Below are 21,019 nucleotides of genomic sequence, written 5' to 3'. Positions count from 1 at the left end.
TCTGAATCGCCAGACTAATTCTCTGACAGAAATAATTACCAGCTCTAGCTTCCCCCGAAGCCCCGATAAGACGCATTGAGACATCCTTAACAAACATTTTTGCTTCTGGACCCCAAGGACCCATCGTTTCAACTGCAGTATGTATGTATGTAGTATTGTATTTTTATAGGAATGGATTTCAAGTGCTTATAGCGACATTATAGAAAACCAAGCAGACGAAGTCGCGTGCAAAGGCAGTCAACCAATAAAAAAAGTCGTAAACCTATCTTTACCTGGGAGGTATATAAGCTTTACTACCGTATGAGAATGTATCACTCATTGAAACAGTTCCAAAAACTGCCCAGCAATATTGAAATGGCGCTTATTAGTTGCTTTGTACTGCTGGTAGCAGTAAGTGCAATCAGTTCTGGCTGTATTGGGGCGACTGATGATGTCACGGCGGGCACAGAACTTGTATTTGCTTTCATGGTAAGATTTTTTCCATATACTAACATAGATATTTTATAGTTACCAAAGTCAAAAATATCTTTATTCAGTAGGTAACATAGTTACACTTTGAATCGTCTTTTTTTTACATAACGAACGTCTCATCCGCCTAAAACTACTGCAGCATCTCACAACCTGTGTAGCCGGGGAGAAGGAACTGCAAGAAAAATCTCAGCTCAGGGCCCTAGACGTTCATAAAATAAGTATAGGTGATGCAGCTGCCAACCCCGCAGGCGTGGTCGACGTTTGCCCTCTTTCAGGACTTATTATTCTTCTCTTGTGTGGTGGATTACCAACCTCATCAACCCTGGTGTCAGGGTTACTATTGAGCCGCCAAAGGCCCCTAACATGACTCATGTAACGACTACATTCTTATATCAGTAAGTAGTAACCGGGACCAACGGCACGGATCGTCTTACTTTCGGACAATCAGGTGATCAGCCTGTAATGCGGGATGCGAACCCGGGTCCTCCGGATCGTGAGCCTACCGCTCTACCACTGGACCACGGAGGCCGTTATATAAAATATTCATTACAGATTCATCGTCATGGAGACAGGACCCCAATCAGCACCACGTTGGCGTTGGTGCCCGAAGGTGATGATGAGGATGTTCTGGCCTTGATTGAGCCTTGGGGTTATGGACAACTGACGGACGCTGGCAAAAGGACAGGGTTCAAAACCGGAGAGTTCATCCGCCGTCGATACAACGAACTTTTGTCAACAAAATATAACCAATCAGAGATATACATTCGTTCAACGGACGCGACTAGAACCAAAAAGACAGTACTCACTGCCATGAGCGCTGTGTACCCTGTTACTAATGATTCTTGGAGTGATACGATTAATTGGGATCCAGTACCGTACACTACCGTTCCTGTTAAATACGACTTTGTAAGTATCAGACTTGTGGGAGAGAGAGAGAAAGTAGAAAGAAAGAAAGAAAGAAACATTTATTATTTAGGACACCACAGACACGGATTACATATATATACATTATAATGACATCACATCAGAAGTCAACGCACACACGAAATATTTTCTATATAGAAACATGGAAAACGAACACAGAAACTTATACCTAAATTAAAATGTGACGTCATGTCGGCTTACCCATGTGTAGTGGATGGTGTCCCGTATAAAAGGTCCTCACTCAGCTTATGCCGCGGCGTGAGCCGCGACGCTGGTATTCTGTAAGACCTGAGTAATGAGTGAAGTACGGACATCGCGCCACCATATGTACATATACTTACTTACTATTATAGGTTACTTAGATATTATCATAATATAATTACTACATAATATAATTACAAATAAAATAAAATATAGATGTAAATAAGTATAATATATATGTGCCGGACGACGCCCAGAACGATCTCATAATTTCATAGTTTAACAAATTATTGTAAATAGCTTAGATTTTGAAATAAAGATATAGATAGTTAAATAAGTATAATTAAGAAAATATTGTGATAACGATTGTATGTGATATTATTATTTTTCCAATAAAATTACACTCACCTCATTCGCAGCGCCGACTCGTCTTAATGCGCGCAAAGCCCACTAGTTGCGAACCGTAAAATCGTATATAACTGGGGCGAGACGGCGCCGAAAACACACACAATTCGCACACCTCGCAACTCGAGGTTTATTTTAGGAAGGTCGCAATAGGACCTTACACAACATAGCTTAGGAAAAGACACAACTGTACAGAAACAAATCTTAAATAGTTGTTTTTATTTAGAACCAGCATCCCATAGAACATAGCGTGCGGTCTACAGTCCCGTACAATATATTAATTATATATTGTGCAAACTCATAAAGAAAAACAAGTAAAAACAATCGTGAGCAAGTTAATAAAATAAATATTTGAACGAATAAGATGTAGGAGTGTGTACGTGTGTGTGTGTTAGGCAATGGTCCCGCACCGGTCGGCCGCAGATCGACAGGGACAAAGCATTATTTTTTATGGCTGCAATGGTTGCATAGATAAGATCCAGTCGCCACCAATTGCGCATTCGATGCAATCCAATACTATCAACGTCAATAAGACAGTGATTATCATTTATTTGTTTACTTCACAATTTGTTCATAATTGAAAAAGTAATAAAAATCGATAGATAAACGAAAACGAAGCTCAGCAATAATAAATAGCAATAGTAAACACTGAAGTCTTCATAACCCACAATCATTTGCCTAGCATTATCCCGTTTCTTACAGGGTCCGCTTACCTAACCTGAAGATTTGATAGGTCCGGTTTTTTTTTACAGAAGCGACTGCGTGTCCGACCTCCCAACCCGCGAAGAGAAAACCACCCCAATACAGGTTAGGTCACGTACCTCCGGAAATTCATTTCTCGGGAATGTGGGTTTCCTCGCGATTTTTACCTTCACCGCTGGGCACGTGATAACCATTTATGATCTAAACATAAATTCGAAAACAAATTCGACAATCATTGGTTTAGGCCTGTGCTGGATTCGAACCTGCGACTTCAAAGTGAGAGGCAAGCTTTCTACCAACTGGGTTATCACCGCTCGTCTTCGTAAATAAATAATAACCCAGAATATTATACAGTACAGAATAGAATTAACACCTTAATATTCGATTTAGAGAAAACAACCTTCAGCGACGCGCACACACGTCGTCCTCCATTCTTCTTATGTCCCTTTCTTTTTTCATACCTCTCGCTCGTCCACTCTGTTCAACCGAACACGTCTTCACTCTTATCTTTTCTCTTTCACATTCGTATATTGCATCTCTGTCTCACGTACTTCTCTCTCTTATTCGTTCATCTTATATTATCTTAATCTTTTGTCTACACTTTCATACATCCCACATTCATCATCATTAATTTAAGAGCCACGCCCTTGTCGGTCTATTCTCCAATCCTATCTATCAAAGGCCAACTCTTTGGCTTCCCTATAGGATACAATGTTCGCCTTCTCTGTAAGCTCTTCTTGGTCTTCCCCTTTCCATCTTTCCTTCTATCTTCCCTTCTATGATATTTTTAATAAATTCGTCGTGTTAATTACTATTATTTAGACATACTGGGTGTTAGTGACGTCGTAACGAATACTGACGGGGTTGATTCAGACCATGATTCTGAGTTAAAATCAAGTGGAATTTTCCGTCGCAAAATTCATGATTTTTTTTAGTTTTTTTAAATTATTTTCAATTCTATACTTTTGCGATGGAAAATTCCACTTGATATTAACTCAGAATAATCAGATGAATCATGCCTCTCAGTATTCGTTACGATGACACTTACACCCCGTACAAGTACATACGGTAGCCATATAAGTAGGTATGGGTGTTAGTGACACCGTAACGAATACTGAGGGGGATGGTTCAGACCATTATTCTGAGTTGATATCAAGTGGAATTTCGCGTCAAAAAATTCATGAAAATTTTTCTTTTCTTTTTAATTATTTTCCAATCCATGCTTTTGCGACGGAAATTTCTACTTGATATCAACTCAGAATCATGGCCTGAACCACCCCTCAAAGTTTTCGTTACGATGTCACTAACACCCTGTATATTATTAAGAAAACTTTTGTTAAAAGTATCTCATTTGACTAGGTTGTGAAGTAGTCTGTTCTATAAGTACATTGCTTAAGGTTTACGCGGTTATTATCATAATTAAAACACATAATACCGGGTTTTTGTTAGGATAGGTATTGTAAAAAACTTAAAACGGCCTAATGTGGTGACAAAACGCGAGGACACAGTGAGTGCGGTTTGTAGTAGTGAGTTTGGTGCGAGTTCAGATGGTTACGAACATTCCGACATCAAATGTAGAAACAAGCGGCAAAGAAACCGGGTAGATATCTTTACCTTTAGAAAATTATGGATCTGCCTACTCCACTCCAATTTCATCAGTTGTCCCGTGATCATGGCACTTGCAACAGTGTTGAAATATCGGGAGTCTCATATCCCTGATAATAACGCAGTAAGATCCCGGTATTATGTGTTTTAAACATTAACATTTAAATATTCGGATTAACCTACAATCATCAGTTTTATGTAGGTACCTATTTCCGTAGTTACAAATGTTGACGGTCCTTAGACTGAAATAGATGCTTTTATAATTAATAATAATAATAAATGCATACCTAATTATATTATTACTAGGAAGCACTCGACCGATTTAGATAAAATTGCCAAATTTTATACAGGTGTTAGTGACACCGTAATGAAAGCTCTGGGGTGATTCAGACTATGATTTTGATTTGATATCAAGTAGAATTTTCCGTCGCAAAAGGATGGTATTGAAAATAATTTAAAAAAAAACACAAAAAAATAATGAATTTTACGTTGGAAAATTCCACTTGATATTAACTCAGAATCATAATCTGAATCATCCCCTCAGTAGTAATTACGATGTCCTACTTGTATGGCTACATGTGTTTTTCAGAACACCGCGCCAGCAAACTGCCCTCTTCTGATAGCTGCTGAGAAAATAGCATTATTGTCTGAGCAACCTAGAATGGATCCATTTGCTGAAGTCATTGAGAAAGTATCAAACATAAACGGTGTAAACATCTCTGCTTTACCGCTTCTTATTACCGGTGTGCACAACGTCTATGTCAGTCTGGTAAGGTTCTTTCATACTAATTAAACTCACGCCCGTAATCCGTTTCGTGATGGGCAGAGCTCCAAGTACTCAAACTTGCAACCACCTTTGACACAAAGTCAAATCTTCAGTAAAGTCAGTAACCTAACTTCTAATTTGTCACGTACAAATCCGATTTTGACGGTTTTTTCTTTTGCCTCCGTGGTTTAGTGGTTAGAGCGTTACGCTCACGATTTGAAGGTCCGAGTTCGATTCCCGATGCGGACATTGCCGAAATCACTTTGTGAGACTGACTTGTCTGTTAAGAACATTATAGGCTTGCATCACCTGATTGACCGAAAATTATAGGGAAGCCACGTTTAGACGTTGGTGCCGGCCAAAAACCACCTTCATAACCCCCAGTGGAGCAGTATGGTGGAGTATGTTCCATACACCCTCCGGCTGATTGAGGAGAGGCCTATGTCCAGCTTTTTTTTTTTGACGTGACTTATTGTAGATTTGCCGCAGATGGCATTAACTACTTGGCCGGACAAATGGGGAGCGCTGAAGGCTCTCACCCGATACAACGTTTAAGACAACAGGCCTGAGGGTGCCCAGTTCGGCGCGAACCTCGGCTCAGGGCGTCGTCTGAGAGGAAAAATATTTGAAAGAATTAATCTACCCTAGTGGGTCGATAGTGATAAGCGCTGAGTGAGGGAAATCGTCGACCACGCCGGCGGGGTCGGTATCGGGGTCCTGAAGTGTTTGGTGTCGCGAGCTGATTGGCTGCCTCTATGGCTAGAGTAATAACCTATGTCCAGCAGTGGGACGTGTATAGGCTGTTTATGTGTTTAAAATAAGAAACACGGGACAAAAACATAAGCGTTGTTATGTTATTATTTCTCTCTCAGCTCAGTTTAGGTTACGATGTCAACGAAGAAATAATGGTCTTAATGCCTGAAATCAAGGCAGCGAGTGATGTCGCCTGGGATATTATATATGGTGACGACAAATACCTCAGTCTGCAAGCTGGTAATATTATTTTTACATTCTCTCTCTCATTATTTTAGGGCGACAATAGATGGCGTAAGTGTTGCCATGCCATTCGATGATCGAAATTATTATTGTTGTCATAGAAACTTCTGCTATCGTGTGAGTTGTGAGGTGAATTACCAACCTCATCAAACCTGGTGTCAGGGTTACCATTGAGCCGCCAAAGGCCTCTGACATGGCACATGTAACGGATACTTACTAACGTCTGTAAGTAGTAACCGGGACCAACGGCTTAACGTGCCTTCCGAAGCACGTATCATCTTACTTTCTGGACAATCAGGTGATCAGCCTGTAGTGTCCTAACTAAACTAGGAATCACAATGTGAATTTTGTGATATGTTCCCACCGGGATTCGTACCCGGGACTTCCGGATCGTGAGCCCAACGCTCAACAACTGGACGCTGTTTATAAATAAACTAAACTAAATGAGTTCTACACCTTTTTACCACTACTTGAGGGTCTAGAGAACCTACAAACAATAAAAAAATATTATAAATCCTTTCTAATTTCGTCAGGTTTACTCTGGGTCTGAAGTTATTGTCAACGTCCTACTTAAATGTTATTTTTATTACTCATTATTACAAAAAAGTTTTGAAAAATCTTTTCAAAACAACCTATGTATTTTGCAATTTGACATTAATAGTAAACGTGCATATAAAAGTAAGCGCGCAATGCAAACAATTCGAATGAGTGGAATTTTCCATCGCAAAAGTATGAAACTGAAAAGAATTCTTAAGTCACGTAAAAAAAATAAAAAAACGTTTATGCTATCATTTCCAGGTCCATTCCTGAATGAATTCTTCACTTATGCCAACAAAGTTATTGCTGGAGATAACACACAGAGAGTCAGAGTATACTCTGGGCATGACATCAATGTATATTCTCTGGAAGCCATCACTCAAGTGAAGCCTAGACAAGGGGCTCCGAAGTATGGAGCCCTACTTTCTTTGGAGCTGCGAAGAATTGTAAAAACAGGACAGTATGTTATTCTGGTAAGTTTTGTTATGTCTTCTTCTATCGTATGGCTTTTAAGGTCAATGGGCGATCTCTCTTAGAGACTCTTTAAGGGAGCTGTTTAGAGAAATAAATATACCTACTGACGGTCGCAAGTCAATATATTTATGAAAACATTGGCCCCCGATTCCTGCAGACACCGCCTAATTTTATTTTAAGTTATATCCGTTATTTTCATATCCGTCGAAAAGGAAAGGGACGGATGAGTCACAGGTCTTAATTTTAGGAAGAATGAGTAAATGAATGAATAACCCGGGCGAATCAAAAAGGTATGTCGCTGGTATGCAATCCGTTTGACGTGCTGTCTACTTACCTGTGTCGGGTTATTGACTGATGTAAAATTTTTAGACGGTTGTTTTAGATTTGTCCTTAAAATTGACGTGTGTTCCATAAATTTTATGCTTGTCGATTACCCGTCCTTTTCCTTTTCGGCGGATAAGAAGATGACAGATATAACTTAAAATAAAATTAGATGGTATTTACAGGAATTAGCACCATTATGTATGTACGTAAAAATGTATATCTCTCCTTCCGAGAAACTGTGAAAAGCATAGTTACAATGCAAAGAATAAAAATAAAATTGCTATTCAAAATTCTTGAATAAATGATTCTGATTTCTGATCTTATCAATCCTGGTGTCAGGGTTATCATTATTACTTGCAGCCTCCATCCGGAAAGTCCCGGGTTCGAGTCGCGGTGATGACATAGTCACAAAAATCACTTTGTGATCCGTAGTTTGGTTAGAACATTGCCGGCTTGCCACCTAATTGTACGAAAGTAACATAATCTGTGGCGTGCGTGACTTAGTATACTAATGCCGCGGGTTTTTTTTTTGACTTATTGTACATTTGCCGCAGATGGCATTAACTACTTGGCCGGACAAATGGGGAGCGCTGAAGGCTCTCACCCGGTAAACCGCGGGTTCGAATCCCAGATCGTGCTCTAAATAAAAAAAATAATCAAAAAGTATTTATTTTCTTTTCTTACATGTTTTTTCTTAAACTAGTTACTGGAGCCTCCTTTTAAGCAAAATATGCCTGTACCAGGAGACCCCGCTAAATCATTGAATTAACTTCATGAGTTTGAATTAATGATAATTAATATCACGTGGTTTTTAGGATTTGTGCCCGGGTACTGACAATAGGCTCGCCTTAAATATAGCTGGCGAGGAGTATTACTTTACACCTGTGCCTACCCTTTCGGCGTCATGTTTGTATTATGTTGGATCATAGGTAATTGATACATACATACATACATACATAAACTCACGCCTATTTCCCACCGGGGTAAGCAGAGACTATAGAATTCCAGGTAATTGATATCACGTGATTTCCACGATTTATGGTCGACATGGCAATAGGCGCTTACTCTTAACCAATATAAACTTCTACCTATCTCTTAGTAATCATAATATCGTCATGTTTGTCCCAACAGCCAGTCTACCTGGGTAACCCTCACGACGGCCAAAAACAGTACCTGACAGTTGGAGGCTGCAACCAGCTCTGTGACTTCGATAGCTTCTACGACATCACCAGCCCATACCTCCTGGATGTGGCAACCTGGCGCGACGAGTGTGGATTCTATGAAGATATGGATGTGGACAGTCTCGAATAACAACTATTATGATGCTCATAGAATAAGGAATAATACTACGTATAGAACGGCATGAGGAGCTCGGTGGCGCAGCAGTAAACGCGCTCGGTCTGCGATTGTTGAAGTTACGCAACTTTCGCAAAGGCCGGTCATAGGATGGGTGACCACAAAAAAAAAGTTTTTATCTCGAGCTCCTCCGTGCTTCGGATGGCACGTTAAGCCGTTGGTCCCGGCTGCATTAGCAGTCGTTAATAACCATCAATCCGCACTGGGCCCGCGTGATGGTTTAAGGCCCGATCTCCCTATCCATCCATAGGGAAGGCCCGTGCCCCAGCAGTGGGGACGTTAATGGGCTGATGATGATGATGATAGAACGGCAACTCTCCGCTCCCCACCAGCGACTGAGCTAGGTTTACCTCACCCCCTCGGTCTTACTTTCGTATTCTATCGTATGGCGTCAGACGTCACACACACAGATGCGCGTGTACGATAACGTTAATGTGTAGTGTCTGTGTAAAACGAAGTGTTTTGTATGAAGTGTCCGGGGTGTGCCACGTTACTAACAATTATGACAATCGACAGTGACTGATAAAAATGTATGGAATTGACACATAAAGTGACATAGTCAAACTAGTTGCTTTTGCATTTGAATTTGTATTAAAAAGCTACATGTGACGTCATAGAAAAACGTGACAGATGACAGATGTTGCACTTATTATAAATTTTTTTGTTATTAAAATTCAAAGTTACATAGAATAAATAAATCTTTCTATTTTATATCTGTAAATAAATCGTCAGTTTTATATCTGTCTTTATTTGACCTAGGAAACTACCCAATTATCTCGCATCGTTTACTAACGAAAATTCCACATAAACTGTGAAAACCTAACTAAAATTCTAAATGGAATGCATGTCCGACGATTGTAAGTGTTTGTGAAGTGAAAGATTACTGGATTATTCATTAGCGTTATAAACTGTAAGTTTATCCTAATTTCTTCCACTGTCGTAACTCCCTCCGTTACAATTTCATACACATTTAAAAATATTATCACGTTAGTCTAACAGAAAGCTCGGTGAGATGTGAGTACTTAGTTCACCTTGCGATGAATGTACGATAAGGTGCAAAAGTCCAATCACTTTGCACATAAGACCTCCTGGTTGTATGTCGTTTCTGTAATAGACCCAAAACATCTACAAAAACATAAAATTTTATAATTATGACAACTGATACCTATAATTGTATAAGTTATGTACGCCGTAATTGTCATATTAAGTTACAATACCGTTACCTTCTTAATGTAAAAATGTTTTAATGTATGTTATGTGGCTGTACATTATTAGTAAGTAAATAAATTAAGTGATGGTTCATAATTTCACCACTGTTTATAAGTAATTCGTTAGGCTCAGTGACTGCACTTTTGCTATTTGATTGTGCCTCTGGCTACCACAATTGCGATATAGTCGTGAGCTTATGTTGTTTAAAAATGGAACGTAAAACGTTGTAAACGCCAAGCTCTGCGCACGAGAGGAGGGTAGGCCCATCAGAAGGTCATTTCCGATTCCTCCGTGCAGTCGTTTGCATCCCGTTCTTTTTCTTTTATACCTACTTACACAGATTCCAAAATATTACTGGAAGAAACATCATCCCCTCTAGCGTTATCCCGTTTTCACAGGGTCCGCTTACCTAACCTGAAGATTTGACAGGTCCGGTTATTTACAGAAGCGACTGCCTGTCTGACTTTCCAACCCGCGAAGGGAAAACCAGCCCAGTACAGGTTAGGTCACCTCCGAAAATGTATAAAAAATAGCGTTTCATTTATACAAAATATTACTGGAAATACTACAAATAATAATACTTCTCATCAAAAAATCGACCATACCGTAACATTACTTAGCATCAGGATTCACGCCTGTATCCTTGGAACGGTATTCAGACATGTATAATACACTCGTCAGCAATGTTTAAACGTAGAATAAGGAATAATAAGTACGTATAGAACGGCAACTCTTCGCTCCCCACCAGCGGCTGCGCTAGGTTTACCTCACCCCCTCGGTCTTACTTTAGTCTTCAATCGTATTGCGTCAGACGTAACACACGCGTGCGCGTGTACGATAACGTCAATATTGTGTAGTGTCTGTATAAAACCAGGGTTTTTGTATGAAGTGTCCGGGGATCGTTTAAGCCCCATTGCCATTAAGCGGAAACAAATCCTGGAAACTGACACAACTTTTTCCGGGAAGATAAGCAGCTGATAAGCAGCTGACCGCGTTTTAAGTATCTTTTCTGACGTGAAACGTCTTTATTCGCTCTCAGTTCATCTTACGTAGAATCATGTTATTTCCAGTATGTTTAATGCTATGGTACATCTTAGATCTCAGTCATAGAGTTCATAATGAGCATAGAATTTCATCTCCAGGGAGCGAAGGAGATGGGAAATTTAAGCCGGTTCCAGCACACCTAAGTATGGATAAGAATTTCCGTTATATATACCTACGTACACAATACAATTATCTTTATTGTGCACACATAACGTATATATTATGTCCTTATATAATGTTTAATACGATCTACTCTTAACCGGCGTGCGTGTATGGGAACCGATTGACGAATGTGTGGGAAGCAAGAGAAGTGTAACAGGATCGAAGCAAATGTGCTTTGCTTTATACATAAGTGTAACAACATATATAAATATCATATATAAAAATAATTGTTGCTTGATATTTGGATCACATTATGAAGATAATTACGTTGCTAACTATATTGCTTTTCTTTCTTTTGATCAGAATAATAGATAATGGGTGAAAGATGTAATTGTGCCTGGGTGTAATAACAAGGGTCATCATTTATACCTAAAAACAAAGATAAAAGATGCATTATGTCCGCTATCCATGAAATTAGAAGGTCAAACGAAGAAAAATCTGTACAGCGCTATCTATATTGTTTTTGAGAAACGTAGCTTAGAAAGTACCTCATTGGCCTAATTAGATACTTTACCTAATAAGGATAACCGTGAGGAGAGCCATGGTAGCCCAGTTGGTAGAACGCTTGCCTCTCACTTTGAGGTCGCTGGTTCGAATCCAGCACAGGCCTAAACCAATGATTGTCGAATTTGTTTTTGAATTCATGTTTGGATCATAAATGATTATCACGTGCTCAGCGGCGAAGGAAAACATCGTGAGGAAACCCACATTAATGAGAAATGAATTTTCATGTGACCTAACCTGCATTGTTATGGTTTTCCGTCGCTTCTATAAAAAACCGGACCTGTAAAATCTTCAGGTTAGGTAAGCGGACCCTGTGAAAAACGGGATAATGCTAGGGAGATGATGAGCTTATATGGACAGCAAAAAGTAGAAATCTAGTTAGATTCCTCTATTCTACAATGCTGCACCAACCCATGTAACCTCTAGAGTCTAAACGTGTGTAATGTAATGTGATTTCAATTTGTCATAAAATATAGGACAAACGTGCTATGATATGACTTTGTCGGACTATCCTGGAGGGACCGCACATGCGCCGAGCATAACACTTATAAAACATTTTTATCACGTCCAAAGATTTCTCTAACAAATATTATGTGACTTTTTAAGATTCCTTTTATTTTTATTAGGCACATCATCGGTACATCTGTCTAACAGAAAGCTCGATGAGGTGTGGGTACTTAGTTCATCTTGCGATGGATATAACTGCCTACCATAATGAGGGAAGTTCCCCAAAAATAATATAGGTGGCGCTTTCGAGATTTAACTTGATAATTACCTATTTTCTCTTCACTCGCGTAAGTACGATAAGCTGAAAAACTCCAGTCAGTTTCTTGCAAAGTAATAAATTAACTGGTTGCACTTAAGACCTCCTGGTTACATGCCGTTTCTGTAATACATAGACCAAAAACACTTACAAAAACATAAATTTTATAATTTCATAATTTCACCACTGTTACAAAAAATTCGCTGGGCTCAGTGACTGAACTTTTGCTCTTTGATTGTAAGTATATAATTATTCAAAAATTTAATATGGCAGAAGCATATTAATATAAAAATAATTGTAGGTTGATATTTGAATCAGATTATGAATAGAATTATGTTGCCACCTATATTGCTTCTCTTTATTTGGTCAGAATAGTAATGGGTGGAAGATGTCATTGTACCTGGGTGTAATTAAAAGGATCATTTATACTGGAAAACAAAGATAAAAGATACATACATACATAAACTCACGCCCGTAATCCCTAATGGGGTGGGCAGAGCCACAAGTAATCAAAGACAACTTGTAGCCACTGTTGATACGAAATCCAAAGATGGATATGATGAACCTTATGGTGATAAGGGATCAGCCTATCGCCCATAACATTAGTCCATCATGTTAGAGGACACAATCCCTCTGTCGGTTTTTACGACATGCCCGGGAAGAGAAGCAGCTGAACGTGTTCTATGTTTTTTATATGCTCCCAGAACAGCATAGAAAAGATGCATAATATAATTAAATTAGAAAGTTAAACGAATTATTTTTTAACAGCGCCATCTATATTATTTTGGGGAACGTAACCTGGAAAGTTCGTCATTGGGATAAAATAAATACCTAAACAAAATCTTAAAGGACATTGGCGAGAAAATATTTTAAAAAAAAGTTAGCGTCTAGAAATGCGACATTTACTAATCTTCGTGAAATTATTTTGGCCAATTTTTCAATATATCGTAATAAATAGTAAAACCCGGGTATGAAACTTATATTTAATTAGAACCACGATTGATTAAAATATTTTCACTTTATCTATTCACAAAATGTTTCCTTACATCCTTTTTGAGTTACCATTTATAAAATTAAAACTACTGAATTATTAAAGTAAAACTACTCTTCACCTCTAGTGTTTTAGGCATTAGAAGAACAGATAAAAAATTATGAACTTTAAAATTGTAATATATATAAATTATATTCATTTTTTATGAATAGAAATCAAAGAATGGCGTTTATTTAAAGACTAATATGTTTAAGAACACATATAGACTCATTTTTGATATTTTTGATGAATAGACGCTGAAATTTGGACTTAAATAAAAACTTGTATGGGCGCTCGCCATTGTTCTTTAAACAAGGAGTTACGAAAATAGCTATGATGTTACTAGTTATTAGTTAGGAAATAGGCCGATCACCTGACAAAGGAGTAAGAGGGTGCGCGAATTGTCTATCTCCCTCGCACTTACGCATTAAAAAGCGCAAATATGATAATTATGTATCAAATCAGACACGAGTGCCCTTAATTTGTCGGGAAGACAAGCGTTGTTGTTGGAGCGCCTGTCATCTTGTGCTTAGCAAATAATTCATCGATTTAAGTAGATATGACTTTTCCCACAGGCGCTTTTTTCTATTATCCAAGGCAACTCAAACCTTCAGAACAATCAAGTCGCATTTATTCTTCTGAAAACCTCTGGAATACTTATCAGACGCCTACTTTAATTATAACAGAAGTACTGGGAAATAATCCGACTATTTAATCATTCTATATCAAGTAAAGTGAGTGAGTTATGTTTTCATTGAATTTTGCAATGGAAACTATGATAAATATGACAGAATAGATGTGTATACCGTTGGCAGTTGCAACGTACAACGCGGATAATTTCCAGAGGGAGACACACAGATTGCTACTAACATAGGTAGGTACTATAAAGCATTTACTTACTGAAAAACAAAATACCTTCACATGTTGTTTATCTCATAAGAGCTTTTATAAGAAGACCAGGTATGCTCAATCCTATGACAAGCCGCCATTTCTAGCCCATTGATGACGTAAGTGTTACTATTCAATTAGTATCTCCAACATATTTTTATTATTGAAAATTAATTTTTATTATTGAAAAAATAATAAAAATTATTTTTTTTATTGAAAAGAATATTTTTATTATTGAAAAAAGGACGCGAATTTTAGTATTGAAAATTAAGTGAATTATACTAACTAATGTATTTAATTACTAATATTTGCCACGTATACAAAAATCATTAAAACTGTACGTAAATCTTTTATTAAAAGTATAAAATTTCCTTGCAAAGTAAATTGAAAACATTAGACTTGGGTATTTTTTTTTTTAAGTAACATAAATGTGTAGTGTCTGTGTAAAACAAGGCTTTTTGTACGAAGTGTCCATACGGATCATCATAATTCATCTTAGGCTTTGGATCCACAGTGACGGCAAGTCTCTGCCTACTTCATTAAGGATCTAAGTTCAGTCATGAGCAATATAATGTACCCACTTTAGGACTCTGTCGCACTAACATATTTGACATTTAGTGAGACTTACAGTTCAATTAGTCAAAAAAGTTAATGTGACATGGTACCAAAGTGTATACATATTAATTGCTCGTGGCCGTTCATGTGTTTATGTAGGTAACTTTGATTAACAATAACTTACTCGTAAATAAGCAAGCAAGTAAGTAGGTATCTATGTCTGAAGTGATCTGTGGAATTTTACAACGTGAAGATTTGAACTACGGGCATAGAATAAACAACGTGTAGAAGGGACATTACGTCTTACCCTGATTTTGATCACACCTTTTTACCTAAAATGTATAGAATACAAGAGCGGCTGCGAGTTATTTGCTTTATTTATTTATTCTATACGCATTTGAGACGGATTGGAGAGAGATCGCTCAGGACAAAGAGAAGTGGAAGCTCAAATTCCTTTGCCCAGCAGTGGGATAATCTAAGCTAGTAAAAAAAGTATACACCTATGCCGGGTAGGTAGAAGGGATACTTTGGGAATACAGGCATAACGCTGTTATGCTAATAAAACTCCCAACACTAGCTTACGTACTTTGGGAGATCTAATTCTTACCACGCATTTAGACTATTAAAATGTAATCTTATAGAAATATAATCACTTATTGTACTGAACTGGTCGTTCTGTTTAGTAAATTGATGTTCTCCTTTCGCCAGTCTTCTCGTGTGGGTTGGCCAATGACCAACCTCATCAACCACCCGAGACACCCGGACACTCCATCAAAGAAAAAAAGAAAGAAAGAAAGAAAAATATTTATTTGACATACTTATTATTTTTTAATTATGAATGTATGCCGAAACGGTTCCACCTTAGCATAATGCCACAGCCTACACTATGACGGATCACTCCCCGGACCCTTCATACAAAACACCTCGTTTTACACAGACACTACACATTGATGTTATCGTACACGCGCATCTGTGTGTGACGTCTGACGCCATACGATTGAAGACTAAAGTAGGACCGAGGGGTGTGAGGTAAACCTAGCTCAGCCGCTGGTGGGGAGCGGAGAGTTTTTACTGTACGCTATAAGATGGCGATATGTGTATGTCAAAGGATGATAAAGAAAACACGTTCAAATTTAAATAGGTATTTTTATTTTCTTATTATTATCATAAATATAACATGCATCCACGTATTGGCTAACACGAAAAAATAAGCGTCATTGCTACAAAACAACAATTAATTAAATTATAACCTTTATATCAAAATACAACGATAAGCAAGATAACTCTGTTCCTTATTCCTTTAATTTTGAAAATTCAAATCTTTCAAACTTTTAATTCAAATTTCGAACTCATAAATAAATAACTGGGTCAAAGAAAAACTTATGCTAATTTAATTTAAAAATAGAAGTAAGAAGTAAAATAAGTTTGAGGCTTCTATTTTTAAATTAAATTAGCATAAGTTACTAATTTAATTTAAAAATAGAAGCCTCAAACTTATTTTCTTCTTGACCGAGTTACGAATTTAAATTAAGAATTACATAAGAGTACGATGACCACGTTTATTGATGACGTCATATGTGTATTATTATACGAATAGGGTATCAATTTCACTGGGTCAAAGATAAAGTAAAATGCTAATCTAGAAGTTGAAGCAATGTGTCAAAAATTCCTGTTTGTCATACTGGTGACCACGAGTCCGGAGAGAAATTTTCAATCTCATTTTTCTAATCGACTTATTTTCGAATTCTATTCATGAATTATGTAACAATGAGCGAATGGTTGACCGCTTTTATTGATGACAGGTGAACAGCCTGTAATATCCTAACCAAACTAGATCACAAAGTGATTTTTGTGATATGTCCCCACCGGGATTCGAACCCGGGATCTCCGGATCGTGAGCCTAACACTGAACCACTGAACCCCGGACGACGTAAACTGATAATGTAGTGAACTGACGTCATCATCGCCGTAGGGTTATGCCGTTTTCACAGGGTCCGCTTACCTAACCTGAAGATTTGACAGGTCCGGTTTTTTTTACAGAAGCGACCTGTCTGACCTTCCAACCCGCGAAGGGACATCCATCCCAATACAGGTTAAGTCAAATCCGAAACATACTGTAGTTTACTAACTACTAACATATTAAATGTCTCTCTTTGAATAAGGAACAGAGTTTCAGTCAAATCTTCTTTCATTAATTAATTTATGGCACTAAAATAGCGAACTACTTACAAACCTAGAAAGAAAATTACACAAAAGTATTATTGACAGACAGTTTCTTATAAAAGCTTGAATTTGTGTACACTTTTATACAACTTTGAGATACATCGATAAGTGCTACCGTGAACTTTCATACAGGGTCACATGTGAACATATATTTGTGCGACACAAAACACCGAATATTTAAGAAAAACTCTTAAAAGTTACATAAAAATTAAATTCAAATTCAAATATTTTATTTCGGAAGCTAGTGCTTTTTATGTTAGTAACTAAGTAAAATAATGGCCTCGATTCCTGCAGACCCCTTCTAATTTTATTCCAAGTTATACACGTAATTTTCTTATCCGCCGAAAAGGAAAGGGACGGATGATTGACAATGGTTAATTTTAAAATCGCTGATATGCAACCCGTTTGACTTGGGCTGTCAATTTAATTCTGTCAGGTTATTGGCCAATATAAAATCTTGGGACGGTTTTTAAATTTCTACCTAAAATTGACGTGTGTTCCATTAATTCTTATACCCTGAAAAAGAAAGGCATAAAATTTATGGAACACTCTTCAATTTCAGGCAGAAATTTCTGTCAGTTGGAATCGGGGCCAATGTTTTTAGTATTCGAAGAAATAAATAAACTAAATTTTAACAAAATTAACTATCGAATCGTTGTAGAAACGTTTTCCTGTTTTAATGATAACTATTAAAAATTCTGTCGATTGAGTAAAATCTAAATATTTGACTCCTTACGAACTCTTTTAAACATATTGAGATTTTGACGGTCAAACAGTCAAGGGTGAGTCGGACTCGTGTGAAGTAAAAAGTATACTCAATTGCACACATAAAAATATTCTATTGATTATGTCCACTAATATCTACATTATTTTAACACAGTGCATACTTTGTGCCTGAAAATTAATTGCGGGTAGTCTGATTTTTTTTTTTTGCAAATGGCTGGGATGGATTTTCGAGTAAACATAAGTTAGTGCCACCGCTCAGACATCCACTATTATTAATAATAAAATACATATTAAAAAATATAATAATAAAAAATAATTCACGTCGAACATATTGCACGCTTTTTCACTTTATTATTATTACCTTGTAGGCCTCAAAAATACTGGATTTTCTAAACTATTACACTATATAAGCTCTGGCATGGTGCGTACGAGGGAAGGACAAAGATACGGTATATCCTAGTGCGAAAGAAACAAGAAAATATGCTATTCTGACAGCGGCGTAAAGAACGGTAACTCCCCCCCGGCCCGCCAATTCGTATCGGGCGTCGACCTCACCCCCTTTGGGTTTTTTATTTTTACTTTAGTCTTAAATGGTCATAAGCCGCTAAGGTGTATAAGGGGAGCGGTTTCTCGTTACGTTGCACACGGTAAGAATAGGCTAGTTTCCAACTAGTCAAATCAGTTACTTTACTAAACGACATAACACGAAATTACTATGGAATTTGTATGAAAAAGCACCCTGTGACGTCATAGAAAAACGTCACAAAATGTCGCACTTAAAATTACATTTTTGTTTCGTAGAAATGATAAATAAGTTAAATAGAAAATGAAAACGTTTTTTGTCACCTTTCCATCTGCCTTTATTTAGTAATCAGAATTTCATAATTTATCTTTGACCTAGGAAACTATAATAATAAAAAATATATTCGTATGTTATATTTTCGTATGCATTGTCCGGAGTGTGACAGCGATCCTACGCACCATGCTATTTGCAAAAGACATAGCAAAATAAATCAAAGCCCGTACCAAACTTGACAGCTGTCACTGTCAAAATTATTTTAAAAGGTATCTCGAAAAATATACAAAATACACGAGAAAACAACGTTCGAAGAAACGTATTCAAACGGTGTCGCTTACATTTGTACACTTGTAGAATTAGGTAAAAATGGAATACTTACAACAATATCTAAGCGCGTACGCTGAATCTCGCGCGGGTAAGACCAATCTATACTGGATAATTGCACAGACTTCTTCGTTGCCCAGTGTAAGATGGTCCGCTCCGCGAGACCGCTTGCGGCTCGACGAGTGCGTACAACATACACTAGGCAATGAACGGGTCAATACTCATTGGTCCCCGAAATTCGTCCCCTGTGCCCACTCGTCCCTCAAATACTTAAGGTTCCCATTCGTCCCCTAAATGACACCTGAGCGGGTGCCGTATCTGTAACTTATATACCAGGGTACGAGTGGGTACCTTAAAAATAAATTAATATTATTTATTTGTCCCCTAAGCACTGGAGAGAGAGAAACTGGAACTGCACTGGAAGAAATGGTGGCAGTCTACCACGGAAACGGCGATACACCACTCCCTTCGGACAGAAGTCCTCCTGCATAAAGGTGTCCACAAATATGAAAGCATTGAAGTTTGTAATGTGACGCGACTCCAGCGAAATATTTAAATATTGATTGGTCTCCTACCAGGGGACCAATGGATACCTAAATAGGGGCAGAATCTACAACTTTTATTCCAGGGGGACAAATTTTAGGGGACAAGTGGGTACTGACCCGAACATTTGTAGAACTGACCACTAAAAGTTGGTCTGATCCGCGAGTAGTACCGTACTCCGTAGGCTTGAACATAAGTATATCGTTGTAAAGCAAACTTAATGGCAAGATTTAATATCACTCTTAAAACAATCAAAATATAAGTATAAATATAAAATTAATTCATTAAATAACTTAACATAATGAGTATTATTGGAATGGAACATAAATTCCGTTAAACATAAATTCGAATTTGTCTTTTAGGAGTTGCAAATAAAAATATATAATTTTAGCACAAATTTCGCGTTAGTTATAAAACTTATAATTCTAGCTAAAATACGAACTTTCGTCGGCCAATCAAAGTTAATAGAGAAATCGATATGATGACATTTTAATGTGACAAATGTAGAATGCATATTCAAATCTTTCGCGAGTTTTTACACTTTACAGAAATTAGTATTGAACTAAGTATAAAAACATACAATGTTCTATACAAAGTCAAAAACAAAAACTTGAAAATCCATTCCACAATATATTTTCACTTTTCAACATAAAAACGAAAAGCTTAATATACTACAATATGACACTTGTGCCTACTCTAAAAGCCTCATATTTACACACTTCAATATAACATTCCATATGAAAAAATCCTTTTAATCGTTCTTAAGTCGTTTCATTCCTTGCCCAAACTTCTTTATCTCTATTTTTATTACTTATGTAGGTCTAAGTCTTTCAAATAAAACTTAAAACGTGTAATAGTGTAAATTAAGTGTAAACTCAATGCAGGGAAGTCCGAGTGTTCCGTCACTATTAGTCACTGTGATACACTGACTTGTTTCTTAATTAGAAAGCGTCGGTTCGAAACCCAGTACCGGACTTGCACCAATGTCAATGTCATCAATTTATTGTAAGTGCAATTTTCACTAACACAGTTGCCTCAGCCATTATAGACGGCGATACGGCTCGCCAACTATCACGTTGATCTAACAGAAAGCTCGGTGAGGCGTGTGGGTACTCAGTTCATCTTGCTGGATGTACTTCTCTGTCCCTTCCTTACCTAAAAAAAAGTTTATTGATAACGTATAGATTTGCTTGTTTTTTAAAAAGTATTTCAAAGGATTACAAGCCCAAAATTCGTGAATGTAAGGTGTACGATCTTTTCCGTAGACGAACTTTCCACATAGACGAACTTGCCCCGTAAAAGAACTTTTCCCACAGACGAACTTCCCCACATAGAACCTAATTATTCCGTGACTATATAGCGTTGACAATTGAGATCATTTTCGGAGACCGTCTCAGTAACCATCCAAAAAAAAAAAGAAACAGCATTGTATTTTGTTATTATAAATGAATCACTCGTACTTTAAAATACTGTTGTTAGTACTTAGAT

At 37.4% G+C, this 21,019-nt stretch overlaps 3 protein-coding genes across 10 annotated transcripts in view; 1 reads left to right on the top strand and 2 right to left on the bottom strand.

Annotated features, from left to right (window-relative positions):
• Positions 1–21,019, bottom strand: part of LOC126375567 (helicostatins) — a 346,624-nt gene that overhangs the window by 204,938 nt on the left and 120,667 nt on the right. The window contains exon 1 of one of the 4 annotated variants that reach the window (XM_050022565.1): positions 14,943–14,948. The exons of the other annotated variants lie outside the window; for them this stretch is intronic. The gene's annotated coding sequence lies outside the window, so the exon portion shown is untranslated. Of the gene's footprint in view, positions 1–14,942; positions 14,949–21,019 lie in introns of those variants that run through there. 4 annotated transcript variants of the gene reach the window in all.
• LOC126375444 (calpain-D) overlaps positions 1–21,019 on the bottom strand; it is a 219,965-nt gene that overhangs the window by 162,451 nt on the left and 36,495 nt on the right. For 3 of the 5 annotated variants that reach the window (XR_007567595.1, XR_007567593.1, XR_007567594.1), the window contains exon 22: positions 16,964–20,686. The gene's annotated coding sequence lies outside the window, so the exon portion shown is untranslated. Of the gene's footprint in view, positions 1–16,385; positions 20,687–21,019 lie in introns of those variants that run through there. The other 2 variants (XM_050022360.1, XM_050022361.1) reach the window with 1 other exon arrangement.
• Positions 211–9,498, top strand: LOC126375519 (prostatic acid phosphatase-like). The gene is made up of 6 exons (XM_050022489.1): positions 211–468; positions 1,024–1,377; positions 4,898–5,077; positions 5,947–6,067; positions 6,869–7,080; positions 8,537–9,498. Exons 1-6 carry the CDS (start codon positions 301–303, stop codon positions 8,714–8,716), a joined length of 1,215 nt encoding a protein of 404 aa, XP_049878446.1. The 5' UTR covers positions 211–300; the 3' UTR covers positions 8,717–9,498.

This window comes from Pectinophora gossypiella, chromosome 19 (assembly GCF_024362695.1).
Source record: "Pectinophora gossypiella chromosome 19, ilPecGoss1.1, whole genome shotgun sequence".
Lineage (NCBI taxonomy): Eukaryota > Metazoa > Arthropoda > Insecta > Lepidoptera > Gelechiidae > Pectinophora > Pectinophora gossypiella.
This window is presented reverse-complemented; position numbering and strand designations above follow the sequence as displayed.